This window comes from Patella vulgata, chromosome 3 (assembly GCF_932274485.2).
Source record: "Patella vulgata chromosome 3, xgPatVulg1.2, whole genome shotgun sequence".
Lineage (NCBI taxonomy): Eukaryota > Metazoa > Mollusca > Gastropoda > Patellidae > Patella > Patella vulgata.
The window spans coordinates 13525307-13543594 of record NC_065881.2 but is presented as its reverse complement, the minus strand read 5'-3'; the positions used below and the strand labels follow the sequence as shown (position 1 = coordinate 13543594).

The 18288-nt window shown below is 35.1% G+C and overlaps 1 protein-coding gene across 2 annotated transcripts in view; it reads left to right on the top strand.

Annotated features, from left to right (window-relative positions):
* Window positions 1-10455: 10455 nt before the first annotated feature.
* Window positions 10456-18288, top strand: part of LOC126816217 (homeobox protein Nkx-6.2) — a 31444-nt gene continuing 23611 nt past the window's right edge. Inside the window, exon 1 of one of the 2 annotated variants that reach the window (XM_050542517.2) lies at window positions 10456-11269. In XM_050542517.2, the coding sequence (XP_050398474.1) occupies window positions 10852-11269 (418 nt within the window). In that variant the 5' untranslated portion in view covers window positions 10456-10851. Of the gene's footprint in view, window positions 11282-18288 lie in introns of both variants that reach the window. The other variant, XM_050542516.2, reaches the window with a different exon arrangement.

The following is an 18288-nucleotide window of genomic DNA, read 5'->3' as shown; positions in this document are numbered from 1 at the left end:
CGCGTTAGCTGTTTATAATGTTTTTTTATAAAGACACTGTTTTGTTCTTAAATTGAACATCAATTACATCATCATAAAACGATCATTTAAACAATTAACTGTTTATGATGTGTAAAATACCTAATAATGGTGAATAGAGCTCCTTATTATAGTATTAACACGTGGTTGATAATAATGGATCCCCACTGTGGCCCCCCTACTTATGTCTTACCAGGAGTTATCAACTACTGTAACATGAAGCGCTTGTGTCAAAAACATTTTAATCCGTGTCACGTACAAGATCTGGTTTCAATACTGATTGGTTTTACAGAAAAAAACGGATGAATTATTTTAATAATGGTTTCAATACTGATTGATTTTCCGGAAAACGAATGGATTATTTTAATAATGTATTACATATTCGGCATTTACAATTTAGAAAGATAATAATAAAGTTTAAAATACACAAGACAATTTATATGGAAAACAATCACTGGTTTATACAAATATAGCACGTTTCGACAAGTATTCTCTTATCGTTTTAAATTGTACGGCCATTTATGTGTTCGAGACAGTAAAAGAACGTCTATCCGTATAAATTTGTACATTGTATTTTAAAACGATAAGAGGGGGATCACGTGGCTAAGTGGGTAAGACGCTGGCTCGCTAGCCTGGAGGTCGGGTGTTCGATCCCTGCATTGGCCGAGAAAGTTCATCCCGATTTTCCGGCGTGGTTTCCCCTTGTCAGTGATACAGGACGGAGGGCCTGACAAGGACAGCTGTCTAGTCGTTCGGATGGGACGAAAAACCGAGGTCCCGTGTACACATTGGCGTGCACGTAACAGATCCTTTAGCAGTTGGAATTCGATATAAGAGTAGGCCGTAGCGCCGCTGCCCGGGCAAAATTTCCCTCATAGCACACTGTATGGCGTATGCCCGTCTTCATTAGCCCAGGTTAGGAGCAGAACAGTAGGACGTTAAACCCCATTTCATTTCATTTCATCTTTTAAAACGATAAGAGAATACTTGTCGAAACGTCGTTCTAGATGTGTATAACCAGTGTATAAATTTGATGGTGTTTATTTTTTATTATTGTCCTCAGTCGCTAAATGACATTCAAGAATTGTAAATGGCGAAGTTTTTACATTATGTACGTGACAAGGAGTAGGGTCGCCTGTCCAACCTCGTGGGTCTTCTCTGGGTCCTCCGGTTTCCTCCCGCTGCTAAAGACCCCTACGCGCAAGCGAATTATTGAAATAAAATTAAAACCATATGTTAGTCCCGAAATGACCTAGTTTGTGTCGAGTGGACGTTAAACCCCATCTCTCTCTCTCTCTCTCTCTCTCTCTCTCTCTCTCTCTCTCTTTTTACATTATGTAAAGCTTGGACATGATTTAAGTTATCCGGATTGATAATGATATGACTGCTTTAAAGGGGCAATAACACTCTTGCTGTCTTGACAGCTCCAGAAATAAAAACAATAGCCTTATTCTAAGTACTAGATGTGTTAGTGTCCTACCTGTTGTGTAAATTATCCATTAAATCCTATTTTACTTGTCCAGAGGGTTCAAAAATATTTTTAAATCCAAGTCACATTTGAAAAGCTTTACGTCAGGCTTTTCAAATCATTTAGTTGAATTTTTCCAATTTTTTAAATTAGGTGTGTTACGATGAAATTTGTATCATCACTTAATTGGAATATTGTAAAATAGTGCAATTTGTTGACCAGAATAAAGATTGGGACATATTATTCAGTTACAACAAGAGTGGTATTGAGCCTTTAAGAATATTAATATCCTAGATTCTGCATAATGTGCAATGGTGAAATTATTTGCAATGGCCTTGTTTAAAATACCTTAATGAAAATATAAAAACAGAAACAGGAAATTCCCAAAGCATGGATAGGTATCAGCCAATTGTCATTGCTACTTCTACAAAATGACTAAATCATTGGGATTTTCCGACGTGGGACGAATAAACGAGGTCGCGTGTTTATATTGGCGTGCACGTAAAAGATCCCTTGACAGTTGGAATTCGATATAAGAGTGGACCATAGTGCCGCTGTCCGGGCAAAATCTCCCTCATAGCACACTGTATGGCGTATGCACGTCTTCATTAGCCCAGTAGGAAAAGCACAATAGGACGTTAAACCCCATTTCCTTTTATTTCTACAACGTGACTAATCAATTAAAACGACATACAGAAATCTAGAAACCATGCTCGAAACAGTGTTTAACGTCCTACTTGTCTGCACCCACCAAATAAATGACGACAGGCCTTGAAAGATATCCCTCACAAGTCACCACAATATATACTAATACCTTGCACAGACAGAATTAAAAGTTGACCAGACCGGAAGTGTCAATCGACTGGAATTTGATCTAATCAGCCATATTTCTTGAAATCTACTCGCTCAGTACACATCCAGTAAGAACGACCTAGCTATAAGCATTTCATCAATGAAGTGTATTTTCCGAGCGAGAGCTTTATAATAAAAACTTCGCCATGGATTTGTTGCCAAAGACATGAGATCTTTAGGTTAGAATATAGACCGGGTATTATCATCACAAAAATGTTTGTTTGTTTTTGTTTGGCAACGGCCCTGTTTGTGATTCCGACAATCAGCAGTGTGTACCGAATTACACAAAGATATCTGATGTAGATTTCACCTCGTTGACGATACAATTATCGAAATCTTCCAGCGTAGTTTCCCCTTGTCATTGAGTGCAGGAAGCAGGGCCTGGCAAGGACATTGTCTGGGACGAAAAATACGTGATCAAGTTGGCGTACACGTAAAAGAACCCTTGACAGTTGAAATTCGAAATAAGAATATGCCGTATCACACTTAATGGCAAATGGCGTATGCCCGTTTTCATTATGCTAGATTCCCATTGTCGACCGCGATCCGCTACGTGCGGGTTCCAACCTCGTGGGTTTTCTACGTGTCCTCCGGTTTCCACCCACTTCTAAAGACCCCTACGCGCAAGCGAATTATTGAAATAAAATTGAACCACGTGTTAGTCCCGAAATGACCTAGTTTGTGCGTGTGTGGGTGTGTGTGTGTGTGTCTCTCTCTCTCTCCAACTGATTGCTACGACTGACCATAATATATAAAAAGACCTGATAGGATCACCACGATTACTCCACGATTAAAACCACGATTTCAATCGTGATAGTGGGAACCTAGCACTAGCCAAGTCAGTGCAGAAAAACTGAACGCTAAATCTCGTTTCATTTCATTACAATTCTTGTTGTTGTATTGACTGTGAGAAAATACAGATCCGTGGGCTATTATTGATATGTTTCAGAACAAATAAGACAAATCACTTGACTAATTGTTGCATGTTGTTGTTGTTGAATCAAATCGACTATGTCCTGTCCATAACAATTATTTAAAGTTTAGAACATAGCCATTAATTGTTTTATTAATTAATATATATTAACAGATAATTTTAATATTTGTGGATATTATTATCAATAATGGCTGTAGTTGTCGCGTCGCATTTCAACAAACAGCTGTGGAGTGCGACCCTGATTAAAAGACTTTTTAAAGATGACAAATTCCCTATCTGTCTATTTAACCCTTAACTAATGGTCGTTTAAATATGGATGACCTCGGGGTTGTATCCGGATAGAATGGCGTTTTTGATTAGATATTGGGATTGTAATAAAGTTGTTTTGGCTGGATATTATCTTAGTTAGTCTGTTTTTGAATAGCGAGCATCAGTATCTGCTGGTCACTATTGCATCTATCTTATTTCTATAGAATAGAAAATGAAATGAAATGGGGTTTAATGTCGTACTGTTCTGCATTCCCGATTTACGAATTGACTTGGCATAAATTAAATGAAATGAGAGAAATGGGTTTCAAAATCCTAGTCTTCTTGGCTAATAAAAACGGGCATACGCCATACACTGTGATATGAGGTAAATTTTGCCCGGCCTACTCTTATACCGAATTTCAACTGCCAATAAATCGTTTACGTGAATGCCAAGGTATACACGGGGCCTCGGGTTTTCGTCTCATCCGAACCACTAGACCACTGTCCTTGCCAGGCCCTCCGTCCTGCACTATTGACAATTGGAAAGCACGTCGGAAAATCCCGGCCAATGCAGGGACCGAACACGCGAACTCCTGGCTAGCGAGCTAGCGCCTTACCCACTTAGCCACCGTGGCTCCCACGATAGACTATAAGGCTGTTCAATTTAGGAAATGGCCTATTACTGATAATAAACATTATAGCCTTTGTAGAAAGAACATTATATAACAAACCATAGACGGAAGTTGTGTAAATATTGAAGTGACACCCACAGTTATTTTATGCAACGAGGGGGTCACGGTGGCCCAGTGGGTGAGACGCTAGCTCGCTAACCAGGAGATTTAGGGTTCGCTCTAGATGATGGCCGAGAAACTTCATCTGGATTTTCCGTTGTGATTTCACTTTGATAGTGATGCAGGAGGGAGGACTTGTCAAGTCGTTCGGATGGGACGGAAAACTGCGGTCCCATGTACTTTTTTGGTGTGCACGTAAAAGAAACCTCGCAATAAGAGTATGCCGTAGTGCCACTGTCCGGGACAAATTTCTTTCATTTCATTTATTTTATGCCAAGTCAAATCGTAAATCGGGAATGCTCTACCCTAGTGATTCTCAACTAGTCTGTCGCGAGATCTTCCTACGTGTGCCGCGAAATTTTGAAATGCACACTAATATATGCGAAAAGCCACATGACCCAATTGAGTATTCGCTGATATGTTCAAAGATGTGTTTTTCTTTATTAAGTTTAAGACATTCTATGTTTGTACAACTATTCTCTGTCTAGGGTTGTATGCCGTCTGACTTACTTACCATGTTTTTATTTTGCAAAATTCAAATATTTTTCATATATATTTAGCCACGTGTGCCGCCATTTTTTCACGTGTTCCAAGGTGTGTCATTGGCAAAAAAAGGTTGAGAACCACTGCTCTACCCAATTAACGATACTAGCGTCAATGCACATTAATTTGTAAGCATAAGAACATCCGATTTCTATAGTAAATTGTGAAAAACGATTTTTCTCTTTGTGTACAACATGTTTACATGTTTATAGCTTGTAAAATTTATCGGATTATTTAAGACGTATTTCAATACACGAATTAAACGCTGGTGGTTTGAATAGAAAGACACAAGCTGACACCGTGCCATTGTTGAATATATTCTATTAATCAAAATGTCATCTGGTATTAATATAATGCATGCTATATTCAACAACTAATAGTTCAACATGTTGTAGACATTACGAATTTAATTTTATTATTCCTCCCGAATTATAGAGCTTATATGCTCGTGTATTTAGATGCACGTGTTTAAAGGTCGCGTTTACATCTGTGTCGTTCATGAACTGCATAACCATTGTAAACGGCATGGTTGTTTTTAAGTCCAACGTAGACCGGCTAACAATGTTTTCCAACATTGGATTTAAACCAGGGGCCTGTTTCACGAAATTTTAACTAAGATAAAATCCGTAACAAGCTCAGAGCAACGAGGGGGGCGGGAAGTGTTCTCAGGGGTGCTGTAAAATTGACGGACAATGTATATCTATTGTTTATATGGTCGACAATTTTTTTTTTCACGGGGGAGGCGAAACTTCTGCGTCCGCCCCCTAGTTACGGGCCTGATTTCAACACGAACATTTGTTGGTCAAACAATGTTCGCGAGATCAAACTTGTTAGATTTCAAAAACATTGTTCGTGGTGGTCTCGTTTGTGTTGAATTTCAACAAAGCGTGAAACATTTTATACGAACATCCAATCAGTATTTCTATTTTTCGTCCCATCCGAAGGAGTAGGTTCACTTTCCTATTCAACGGCTTAGGCGCCAGCAGTGACAAGTGGGGACCGGGTTTGAAAACTAGTTGCGGTTCATCGCTGCCCATGCCGGGATTCAAACTGGGGCTATTTTACTCGAAATATTGTTTCCATATATTATAATTATATTAAGTAACCGTGGGTGTCGAGCACCGGGCAGTGTAAGCTTATAGTCTTTCTGAAAGCATCCAATAATGTTTCTCATTTAATATACCGACCCACGTTATAAAGAAGGATTTGAATTTCGACACGAGCCGAGAAGAAATCTACATTCCACGTCTCAGAAATAACGATTTTCAAATCGGGAAATGAAATGGGGTTTAACGTGCAACTTTTCTGCTCCGACTTGTTGAATGAAGACGGGTATACGCCATGCGGTGTGTTATGAGGGACATTTTGCCTGGACAGTGGCGCTATGGCGTACTCTTTTTTCGAATTCCAACTGTCAGGGGTTATTTTACGTGCACGCCAATTTGTACACCGGATCTCGGTTTTTCGTACCATCCGAACGACTAATTGTCTAATCGTACAGATGGAACAAAACCCAAGGTGATATGTACCACGTGTGTGTGTCTTATCAGTGTACCTTGAAGATCCATTGACAGGGAGCTAAAAAAATGAATTGAAAAGTCGCTGCCTATCCAATATTCTCTTCTTTCGTTGTATTGCACGTTAAACCGGTTCTATTCTACGTTAATGATTATTGTGACGATCCATTGACAGGGAGCAAAAAAAGAATGAATGAAAAAGTCGCTGCTTGGGCAATATTCTCCTCTTTCGTTGTATTGCACGTTCCACAGGGGGGGGGGGCAAAAAAAAATGAATTAAAAAGTCGCTGTCTGGGCAATATTCTCCTCTTTTGTTATTACACGTTAAACCGGTTCTATTCCACGTTATGATTATTGTGTCGATGTAACTGCAGAGACCAACCTTTACCACCTGCCAGTCCAAGGTGTTGTTGATATTCTTGTCGCGGGAATTAACTGCCATTGATTAAACAATTAGTAAAGTTAACGACAGGAGAACTATTCCTAGTTTTATTTCTTCTCTACTATTATAAATTACACGATATCTTAATCATACACATTTACAAATGACAACATATTTTCTTACACAAATAATTAATTGAAGTGTTGAAAAGCATTTCGCTTACGACTTCCACAGTTTGGAATATTTACAATGATTTAATAACCACTGGGATAGCACAAAATTTCGTAAAAATGTTTAAAAGACTTGAATATTTTTCATATACATTTCTCTTAATCGTTTCAGATGTATATTTATCTAATTTATGTTTTTCTATTTCTTCGTGAAACCAATATTTTTTGTTTATTCATTAGTCATATCACGAATGAAATATAACTATTTATTAAAGATTATTAAAGCACTCCTTCAATTGGTGCTGAGAAGTATAACAATAATATCTATTCGAAAAATTTATATTAAAAAAATAGTTCTAAAACAATGGTATATAATAATTTTACGATTTCCAAACACTTCTGAAAAAGAACACTTTTTAAACATTGTTTAGTGTATTGCAGGGGTTTAGATCTTCCCTGATTGATAGATTCCAAATAGGTTGAGATTTTTTGCTCAATGACAAGCCGTAACCATTTTTTTCCCGTCTTCATTAACCCAGGACGTTAAACCCCATTTCATTAGCCCAGTCGGAGCAGAACAGTAGGACGTTAAACCCCATATCATTTCATGGTATGACTTTTTTTTAAGGTGTCAAGAGGTCTCTGTCCTAATTTCAAAATTGAATTAATTTGTCGTTTGAAAATGCTTTGATATGTGTGATGAATTGTAACTATGCATTCTAGTCTATGTGTATATATTTTTTGCCTGGACATCGGCGCTAATGCCTACTCTTATTTCGACATCCAACCGCCAAGGGTTATTTTACGTGCACGCCAATAGGTATAATATCATGGCGTTCAAGGTAGCAATCTTTAATCTACTTTGTTTAATATGTCCTTTTTTTTTAAAAAAAGTAAAATAATTTGTTGTTTTTGGAATGTTTACATATGTATGATGGATTATTATTATTCATAATAGTGTATAATATATAGGTCTATCATGGCGTTCAATGTGTGAATAAGGGTGATTTTTTTTCTCATTGGCAAATGGTAGCCATTTTTAATATATCAAGAGGTTGCTGTCCTTAATTCAAAATTAAAATATTTTGTTGTTTTTTTAAATGTTTACATAGGTGTGATGGATAAAAATTATTCATAATAGTGTATAATATATAGGTCTATGGCAAACGTTGGCCATCTTTAATATGTCAAGAGGCCTCTGTCCTTACTTCAAAATTAAAACATTTTATTGTTTTTAAATGTTTACATAAGTGTGATGGATAATAATTATTCAGAATAGTGTATGTGTAGATAGGTTTATCATGACGTTCAACGTGTGAATAAAAATCTTGAATACAAACAAATTTAATATGCGTGCTTTGAATTTAATGATATCAGGGGAGATTTAAATCCTGAATAGACGACTAAAAGTTGGACAAGAATGGCTGGAAATTAATACGGATTTATGTGCGTTTATTGACGGGGAGAATAATACATGTCGAATGAGTGTAGAATAGATTTGGGGGTACAGGCCTCAGTTTGTTAACAATGGCAAACGATAACAAAACTCCATCTTAAATACAACCACTTCATCGAGACGACGATAAATGAGTTACCATAGAAACAGAAAAAGAAGACATAGAATATTCTCGTCTTGGAATTACTGGCTGTCGATTAATATGTATTATTAGAATCTTTTGGTTGTAAATCAGCATTAATTTGACAGCCTGAGACCGTAGACGATTAAACCGGGGCAAATAATCAACCCCCGATTATCTCCCCTTTGTAATTAATACTCTAAGCACACTTAACATCTTAATTAAACATAAAATTTGGAATTTCTTCAGTTTTTCTGAACCGAAAAATAGAATTTGTAATAAATATTGTTCTGCGTTTTTTTTATCAAAGTAGAATAATAGAATTATTACTAAAACTGTTTTCATTAACGAACTTGTTTGATGAATTTTGTAAAACAGGCCATACGTGTGTTTTCGTTAAATATATTTCGTTTTGTTTTTGGTTCAGGTTAAATATGGAAATATATCATTAATTGTGCTATGTTTTAAGGGTTATTCTGTGTCTGTACTGGTAGTCAATTATAATTTATTTTCTATTCTGAAATATTTAAGTCAAAATATGGAAATATATATATATATATATAATTGTTTGGGTTTTTTTATGAGTTGTCTTGGGCCTATTCTCGTAACCAGTTTACAATCTATTGACTGTTGTTTAACGTCCGCTTCTACCAAGGGTGTTATCGCAGACAAAATCTACTGTCTTATATAAATCCGTTTATATGCAATATTCGTATCAATCAGTTGTATATATCATGCCATATGGCAAAACATGGCCTCAGCTTCTGGTAAACGAAATATTAACCACTTTCATTTGTTATTGTTTAGAAACTGGAGAAAATGGGTCAGGTTTAGGGGGAGGGGCAAGACTTACTTGTTAGCTTTTGCTGATAATTTTTATATTCAATGATTCTGATACAGAATCATCGGATTCATTTCCTCGCTTAGGTTTGAAATTAAACAAATATATTCAATTCAGAGAGCATTTTAGAGAAACAAATGAAATCCATTCGAGTGAAAAATGCAGATTGAATAACCCAAATTTGTCTTGTCCTAGTGCTGCGTTTATTTTCCAGATAATTGTCAACACATTTTATCCTTTCGGATATTATTATTATTTCAAACTCATTAAACTTGCACTATTAAGTACAGGAAGTTTCCTTCTATATATAGACACCCCTTCGTTGAATTATGCAAGGGTTATTCCCCGAAAATTCATACATTTTCGAAAGCAATGTTAATATTTTTATTTCATATTCCAAAGACTTTAAATAGTAAGTACAGGGCTTCCTTGTCTATTTAACCAATGTTTGTATATAAATCCTTCTGCGATATCACCCTCGGTGGAAGCGGACGTTAAACACAACTACCAACAACAACAAGAAATCCCTCCTATGGTTATTATTAGCTAAACATTCATACATCAACATCAGAACAAAATATTAGTCTATTTCAGAATAAAATCTGTTATTTTTCTTTAAAGAGATTTCAATTTTACTAATTGATAAATATATTTTAGAGAATTCGGCATACGACAGTCATATAATTTTTACGAATATTGTTCAAATCTGAGTCATTAATTCGCAATAATAATTAACAATATCCATTTTATTGATCCATAATATGTTTAGTTTGTAAATTTAAACTTGAATAAATATGGAATCTTGTTTTGTCTTAAAATATTATTTTTCTTTTTATTAATTTTTTTCTATTCTCTTCAAGAACACATGGAGACAAACAATACATTGATTTCATGAACGGACAGTTAATACGTTAAACTTAATTATTGTTTATCGTAGACATCTTTCTGACCAATTGCCTTCCACTTAACATGTCAAGGCGTCAATATGGACCGCACAGCGACCAATCAACGCGCTCCAATCATTGACTAGTCCATCCCCCTGTGGAACATAAACACGATAAAGAGCGCGTGAGGTTATGATTGATAGCTCGAGAATTGTACATTACTATCTGCGTGTTAGTGAAGGAGAAGAGTTAAGAGGTTTTAGTCAGTCGTCAGCGGAGAGACAAGGCTTTATTAAACCGTCATCGTATCTCACACACATAGTATTTTAATGTGATTTGAAGGTTTTTAAAGTTAATTGAATGATTGAACGTGCAGCAAGGGAAAACAAGAAGACAACTAGGAGTTACACATATCTGTTATGGTGCACTAGGTTATGTTGACAATAGTTTTGAGAGAATTATCAGTGTTATTTTTAGAGGTGATCGTTGTTTTGGAGAAGTGTAATATCTACTTTACGAGGAGAGGTAGATACAGTTTTATGAATTAACCAGCGACATTTTGTGAGTAATTTTGAAGCGATTTAAGACTCTCAAACTGACGGAGCCAGGCGACTACGACCCGAGTATGTTGGACTACTGTTCTAACGATACCTCAGCGGGTTACGCTAATTCCAACCCCTCCATGAACTCCATCTTAAACCAGAACATGGAAACCTCAAGACAGAGTACATTCGTCTTATCCAGTCCTCCACTCGCCGCCTTACATAATCTAACAGAAATGAAATTTCCAGCCACATCATCAATTATGTCCACGGCAGAATATGAGCAAAATCTGAAACACATGCAACAATTAGCGGCGCAATCAACGCCACACGGAATAACCGATATATTAAATCGTCGGGCTTTAAACGGACTTGGGATGCCTCGATTTAACGCCGGAATGTACCTCAGTCCTCAAGTTCAGTTTCCGAAGATTGCCGAATTACCTGGTCGCCAACCCATCTTCTGGCCCGGAGTGCTTCCTCAACCATGGCGACCGCAAGGTGAGACAAATGGTAATATATCAATATTTTTTTTAATATTTTTTTTATTTATTTAATCAAATTTATATGTATGTAGTTTATCAATTCTCTTATGTAAAACATTCACAAAAAAAACAACAAAACATTAATCCATGTACACGCGTGCTATTCTGTATTAAGATTTGAAATTAAAAAAGGATTTCGACATCAAGACACGTAATTTACATTTAAGCGATTAAGTCCAATTGTTATTTCACTTTTAAAGACATCAAGGTATATTTCAATGAAAACATAATGCATAGTTTTATAGTCCTAATATGGATAGATTTCTTTCTTTACTGGCATTTATTCCTTATCTATAATCTTGCGAAAAATACGATATTAAATACATAATACATAGTTTCTTAGTCCCGATAAAGACATTAATATATAATATTCACTGGTTTATAGATAAACAATGAACACCAACGATATATTAGTATTTAAAATCATAATGCATAGTTTCTTAGTCCTAATATGGATAGATTTCATATTTTACACCAATGGCATACATTTCTTATCTATAACCCCGTCAATACTATGACATTATGCATTTAAAACATAACGCATAGTTCCTTAATCCAAAGATTGGTTTATTATTTTACATTTCTTATCTATAGCCCTTTGCATAATAATGATTTGGCAATTTTTTTTACATTAAATAAATCATGTTAATTCGTCCGATGCTCTATTTATTTAACTACTAACTGTTTAGAGTCGATTATTATTATTATTTATTTTTAAATGGGCGTTTTGTGAGTTTCAAGTATTGTAATTGCTAAAATAGCGAGAGAAAATTATTATCGTATGTGTGCCTTGTGAGGATATTTAAGGACAATCTTTTATGTTGACTAAATAATTATTCCTTCATTTTTAAAATTGACAAGGGGCAATAATTAAGTAGGTCAGAAATGAAACATTAATTAGAATCAGAAAACCTCGGGCTTTGTACTTCTTCTCAAGAAGATCATTGGTTGATTTGCTTTCATTTATCAGATTTAAAAATCAAATCTATCTATATTATGTTGAATTAAACCATTGTATGGATCCTTTGATAAATATATTTATTGAATTCAGGGCCGGACTAATTACTCTGAAGGATATAGATTGTTGGGTTCTTGTACCTAAAAACCCCTTCGATATTCCAAAATATAAAATTTTGTTTTATAAAGTCAACTATAAACACCTACACATTGCTGTAAGACACAAATAAATATTATAAATTATTATACTATATTATACTGTATTGTTTTTTATAATCGAAAATATATCCCTAAAATTCACTTTTTTGTAGGATTTGTTTCTATGAGCTATTTTGACAATGTAAACCATATTGACGTTTTAGGATTTTTGTATCAGGCTGCCGTTTTGTCCTCATGTTTGTCTTATGGAGTGTGTTTGCGTCTAGTGTGGTCCTCCTGAGGTAGTGGGGTTATTTTGTTTTATTTCAATGATGTGTTTAGGATTAAGTCAAACGAACATATCAGTTTTTTTTAACTCCTATATATAACAAAATTACAAATAAAATATCTAATGATATCGACACAAACTATCACAGAAGCTATCATTTCGGTTCAAACCCTTAAATTAAATTCTATAATTGATATTACAACATATTTGATAGTACTTGCACCTAAAATTAATATTTTTAAATTGATATTGTAACATATTTGAGTACCTCAAATTAGCTTTTTTTATAATTGGTGTTGTAACATATTTGAGAGTACCTCAAATTAATATTTTATAATTGATATTGTAACATATTTGAGAGTGCCTCATATTAATATTTTATAATTGATGTATAACATATTTGAGAGTGCCTCATATTAATATTTTATAATTGATGTATAACATATTTGAGAGTGCCTCAAATTAATATTTTATAATTGATATTGTAACATATTTGAAAGTACCTCACATAATTTTTTTTGTATAATTGATACTACAACATATTGAATATTTCATAATACCGCATAGTTATATACGTCGTGCGATATCACTTAGTTGGAAGCGGACGCTAAATAAAACCACACACACACACACACACACACATAAACACGTTCAAGACTTTCATTTGATCTGCATTGACATTGAAGCAAAAAAAAATTACATAACCCGTATAGCAACATATCTTTATTTCTGGCATTTATTAAGTTCTTTATTGAACAGGGTCCAGTCTACAATAGTGTATGTTCTGGATTTGCTTGATCTATTTTTCATTGATATTTCAAAATGTACAAAATATAAATTACAAACTCATATTGAAACCCTTTATGCAAATTCATATTTTAACAGAATACAATTTTTATGGAAACATCGATTAGTTTTATTCTAAAAGCACGACGTTTCGACAAATATTCTCGTATCGTTATCTAGCCCATTTTTCTATTAATGTGTTTCTCAATCGCTAAATGCGACTTAAAGAGTATGTTCATTATTATTTATTAGATCGTTACTTGCCAATACTAACAAATTTATTTTAAATTCTGTGAATATCGATCGAATAAATATTGTTGATATTTTCTTTTGAATCAGTTTGAATCAATTTTTATATCGGTGTGAAAATATCGATGGTGCTCTCATGACGTCTAGTTGATAAATTGTTTATTGTGTTATAAAGCGTATAAATTACACCGAGGCTAATTATCATGATGATTGAGGAACTGTTAGCTACTTGTGTACATAGTGTCTTCTCCCCGGGAGGGACAGCAGGGCGTCCCTTCCCCCTACTGCATAACTTCCCTTAACGAGGCATGAGGGGGTTCATTGTTTACAAGTGACAGTTTAATTAGTTTCGTAACAATTTGTGTAATTTGATATATTAGACTTAGTTTCGTATTAAAATAGAGAGCGCGCATGTCTTCTGTTTGCCACTTGAATTGATATGGGTATTATTTATGTGTACAGGCTATATGAATAATCACAGGTTAAACGCGTCGACCATGAATTATCATTTTGTATAGCCAAACGTTGCTTTTTATTATTATTGAAATACATGGGTGAGACGAGTTGTCTAAAAAGAACATTCGGATTACATCTGTTTTTCAGACCGGATTTGTTTACAAATTCCGTAAACAAGTTTCTTGATAATTTTGATTTCAACAAATTAATACAGAGTTTAATTTATTAAATAAATCCAAAGGAATAAACAATAACAACTACTTCTGGAAAACGGCTACTAATATATTTGGACGACGTTTCGAAGAGTATTTGCTCAATGGTTTCAAGCTAATCGAGAGGAAATGATAATGCTTCTGAGAACCGTTCATAATGAATCGATTTTTATTGAGAATCGTGTAATATTATTGATTATAGAATCACAAATAGCTGATGTCTTGTAAACCACTTTTTATCGATACGATTCTTATCAATGGTTGACTGTTCGTTTGATTTGACACTATGGCAATTTTGAAAGGGTTTTTTTTTTTTTTTTTTTTTTTGGCTGATTTACATCGGATGTTAAAGATTTAAAGGCGCACCAGACTTATTGCATGGTTTTTTTATAACATACCTGCTTAAAGAATACTATGAGACATAAAAACTGATACAACACATAAACCGTACATAATGTCATTAGACTTTTTGTAGCGCTAAGTGCATATATACTTAGTGTTAAAAGTGCACTATTATACAATCATATGTATCATGGCGGGTATCCAAAATTATCTGTCTTTTTACTTCTTTTAACCACAGGTTCTCTATAGATGAGACGCCGAGCTTCATGTAATATTATTATATAATCATAAAGTCACACGATAACACATTATATACGTGTCCAAAATTATGCACACTTAGGAAAGTTTCGTATTTTTACTTTGAGTATCTTTTTAAATAATTTCATATGGGCCTAGAGGGGCCTGATACATTTGTAGGTATTTGTTATTTAATAAAATAATTTCTTGTAAGCCTAGTCTAGAATTTTAAGTTGTTATATACGAAAAAGTATCGGACTACATAATGTATGTCTGAATTGTAAACAGATCCGATAGTTTCGTAGTGTGTCTGTTTGCTTAACCAGTTAATTTCGTATATAAGTGATTAACGCTAAACTTAATATAATTCAAATTCCTTATTTTCACGATACACACGTCTTCTAGATTATCAATACACGATAGTTTCGTACATTTACTTCGCGTAGCTATTGGTAAATCAATTAATTTCGTATAAAACCAATGTAAGCTAATATATATAATTTTAAATTACCACGTGGCCATATAAATGTCACGTGCAATAAACACATAAACATTGACTGTGTTTTAATGAGGTGATTTAACTAATGATTATTACACGTTCATTACACGATGAAAATATAAACAATCTATTTAATTTGTTTAAATGATTTACCACCATGTTGAAAATGATGTACACGTGGCCCGAATCAATAAACAGACACTGTAGGAAAAATGTAGGGCAAAACATAGACTGAAACCGACATTATAATAAGACATGCATGACCCGGAGAAAACATTAACTGAATCTACAAAAAAAGTATTTAACTCAGAGAAGGTGGGTGGGTTTTAACGGACACACACACACACACACACACACCAAGCAGAACAGTTTTGTTTTAGAATTAGGAAATTATGAAAGGATTGCCAATCGATAAAAAAAAATATCAGATTAATTAATTGTTTTATTTAAAACTCGTCTGATTATTACACCTGTTTTGTCCTAATCCAAATTAATCGACGAGTTATCCTGTTCTTGATCTGTAACCTTGACCTGCTCACGTGAGATATTTCACACCTGAAGGGGTCAAACCCCTCGTAAAGGTGTAGATAACGAGCCCCTGAAAATCATTTAAATTAATTTATTTATTGTCAATTTCACACTACGTATAATTAATGTTCTGTGACGTCATTATCTCCTCTCACGGAATCCTCACAACCAATTTGTTCCGATTAATTTACCTGTTTGTCGGCGAAACATAATCCCTTTGATCATTGAACGTATCATTTTTATTACCAATACGCCGGGCAAAAAGAATGTCATTCATAACTTCAGCTTTGTATCTGCTCTCACGAGTGATTCATTTTTAAATAGCGCAAAAAAAAACATATCAATTAAAATGAATGTCAATCATAATTTCAGCCTTGGGTTTGCTCTCAAACACCACAAAAAACCCTTATCAATTAAAATGTTTCCAAGTATCAAGCCAGAATTATATGTCGTCATTAAATTGAGAGAGAGAGAGAGAGAGAGAGAGAGAGAGAAATGGGGTTTAAGGTCCGCTCGACACAGACACAAACTAGGTCATTTCGGGATCAATATATGGTTCAATTTTATTTCAATAATTCGCTTGCGCTTAGGGGTCTTTAGCAGTGGGAGGAGACCGGAGGACTCGGAAAAAACCCACAAGGTTGGAAAGGCCACCCTACTCCTTGTCTCGAAAAAACGGGGAATCGAAACCACGCCAGTTGACTCAATGGCAGACCTTATGATACAACGCGCACGCGCTAACCATTGGTTTCCCAGCACTCCCCGTCCCCTCCGTCATTAAATGAGCTTTTAATCATACTAAATTATAAATAGTTATAATTTAGAAATTCTATTCGTTAAAACTCATGAACTTGCAATATATTTTTATAATGTCTATTGTTTATTTGTCTATAACATCGTTTATTGTAAACAATTATTATGTTTTTAAGTCAATCATGGGCTAAGTGAGAGAGACGCATTGACGCGCTTTGCATCATGATTTTGAGTTCCTCCCCCCCCCCCTTGAGTTTTTGCGCCTCCTCGTAAATGTCAAAAATCATGCCGTTTAAATCCGATTTTTAACATTATAACCATAATCATTATGCTCAACCAGTGTCAAACATAGTGGGTCATCTACAAATCGACTCTAGCATGTTCCACACAGCCCAATATTATCTGGCGGCACTGGGAGGGACCCCTTCTCCCCCCCTTCCCAGCAATATAAATATTGTTTTTGTTTGGTCCGGGCGGCATCTTGTTCCTCATGCAAAATCATGATGCCCAGGGATTGGACGTGCTTTGTGCTGGGGGGGGGGGGTAATTTCGTTCTTAAACCAAACGTTGTTCGCCTCTATGTTCGTATGGAACTAATTGTTATTTGGTGTGAGTAAAGCATATTTATAGTTTGTAACAATGATGGTTGTAACTATGATATATTTAGAAGTAGAACGTCGTTTGTCGATGAATAAAAACCGATTATAAGTGACAAATGAGACAAATAGCCCAGATTAAAAGGTTTCTGGGTGCGGATTGTTGTGTTAATCGTATTATTGTATTGATCGCTGGCTTGAATATCACTCGAATATAATCAATAATTATTGCAGGTTTAAAGGTCGTACTATACGGATGGGTAGACTGCATTTGAGCAGAGTTCCCATTCACAATATATTGGATTCTTGTTCAAAACAATTGATCTGAGCAGTGTTCCCTTTCCAAGTACTGGACCTGGGTAGTGTTTGCGTTACTATACATCATTAATTCGGGCATTGAGTACACGAATGGCCTTCTATAGCAAGTTTCGTCGGAAACATGTGTTTGTGATATCTCTTAGGGCGTGATTTCTCCTTGTCAGTGGTGCATTCCGATTGGATGGGACGACAAACCGAGGTAACGTGTATACATTGGCGTGCACGTAAAAGATCCCTTGGTATTTGGAATTTGATATAAGAGTAGGCTTTAGCGCCGCTGCCTGGGTAAAATACTACACTGTATGACGTATGTCCGTCTTCATTAGCTCCATTGGTGCTAAATTAGTATGACTTTAAACCGTATTTCATTTATGTGTCTCTACCATCAAGTGGAAGACGACCTTTAAACCCCTTGATAGGAACAAAGCTTCTTTTCTCCAGTGATCAGTGATCAATTGGTTAGACTTATTCATCCATTATGGACAGTTTGTTCGCGCTTAATACGATTTGTAGCCATAATAAATCGCAAGTAGAGGTTGTATTGCACGGCTTATTATATTAACACAACTCTAATTGCTGTGCTAGTAAAATTATATTATTTATAGGCGGCTGTTT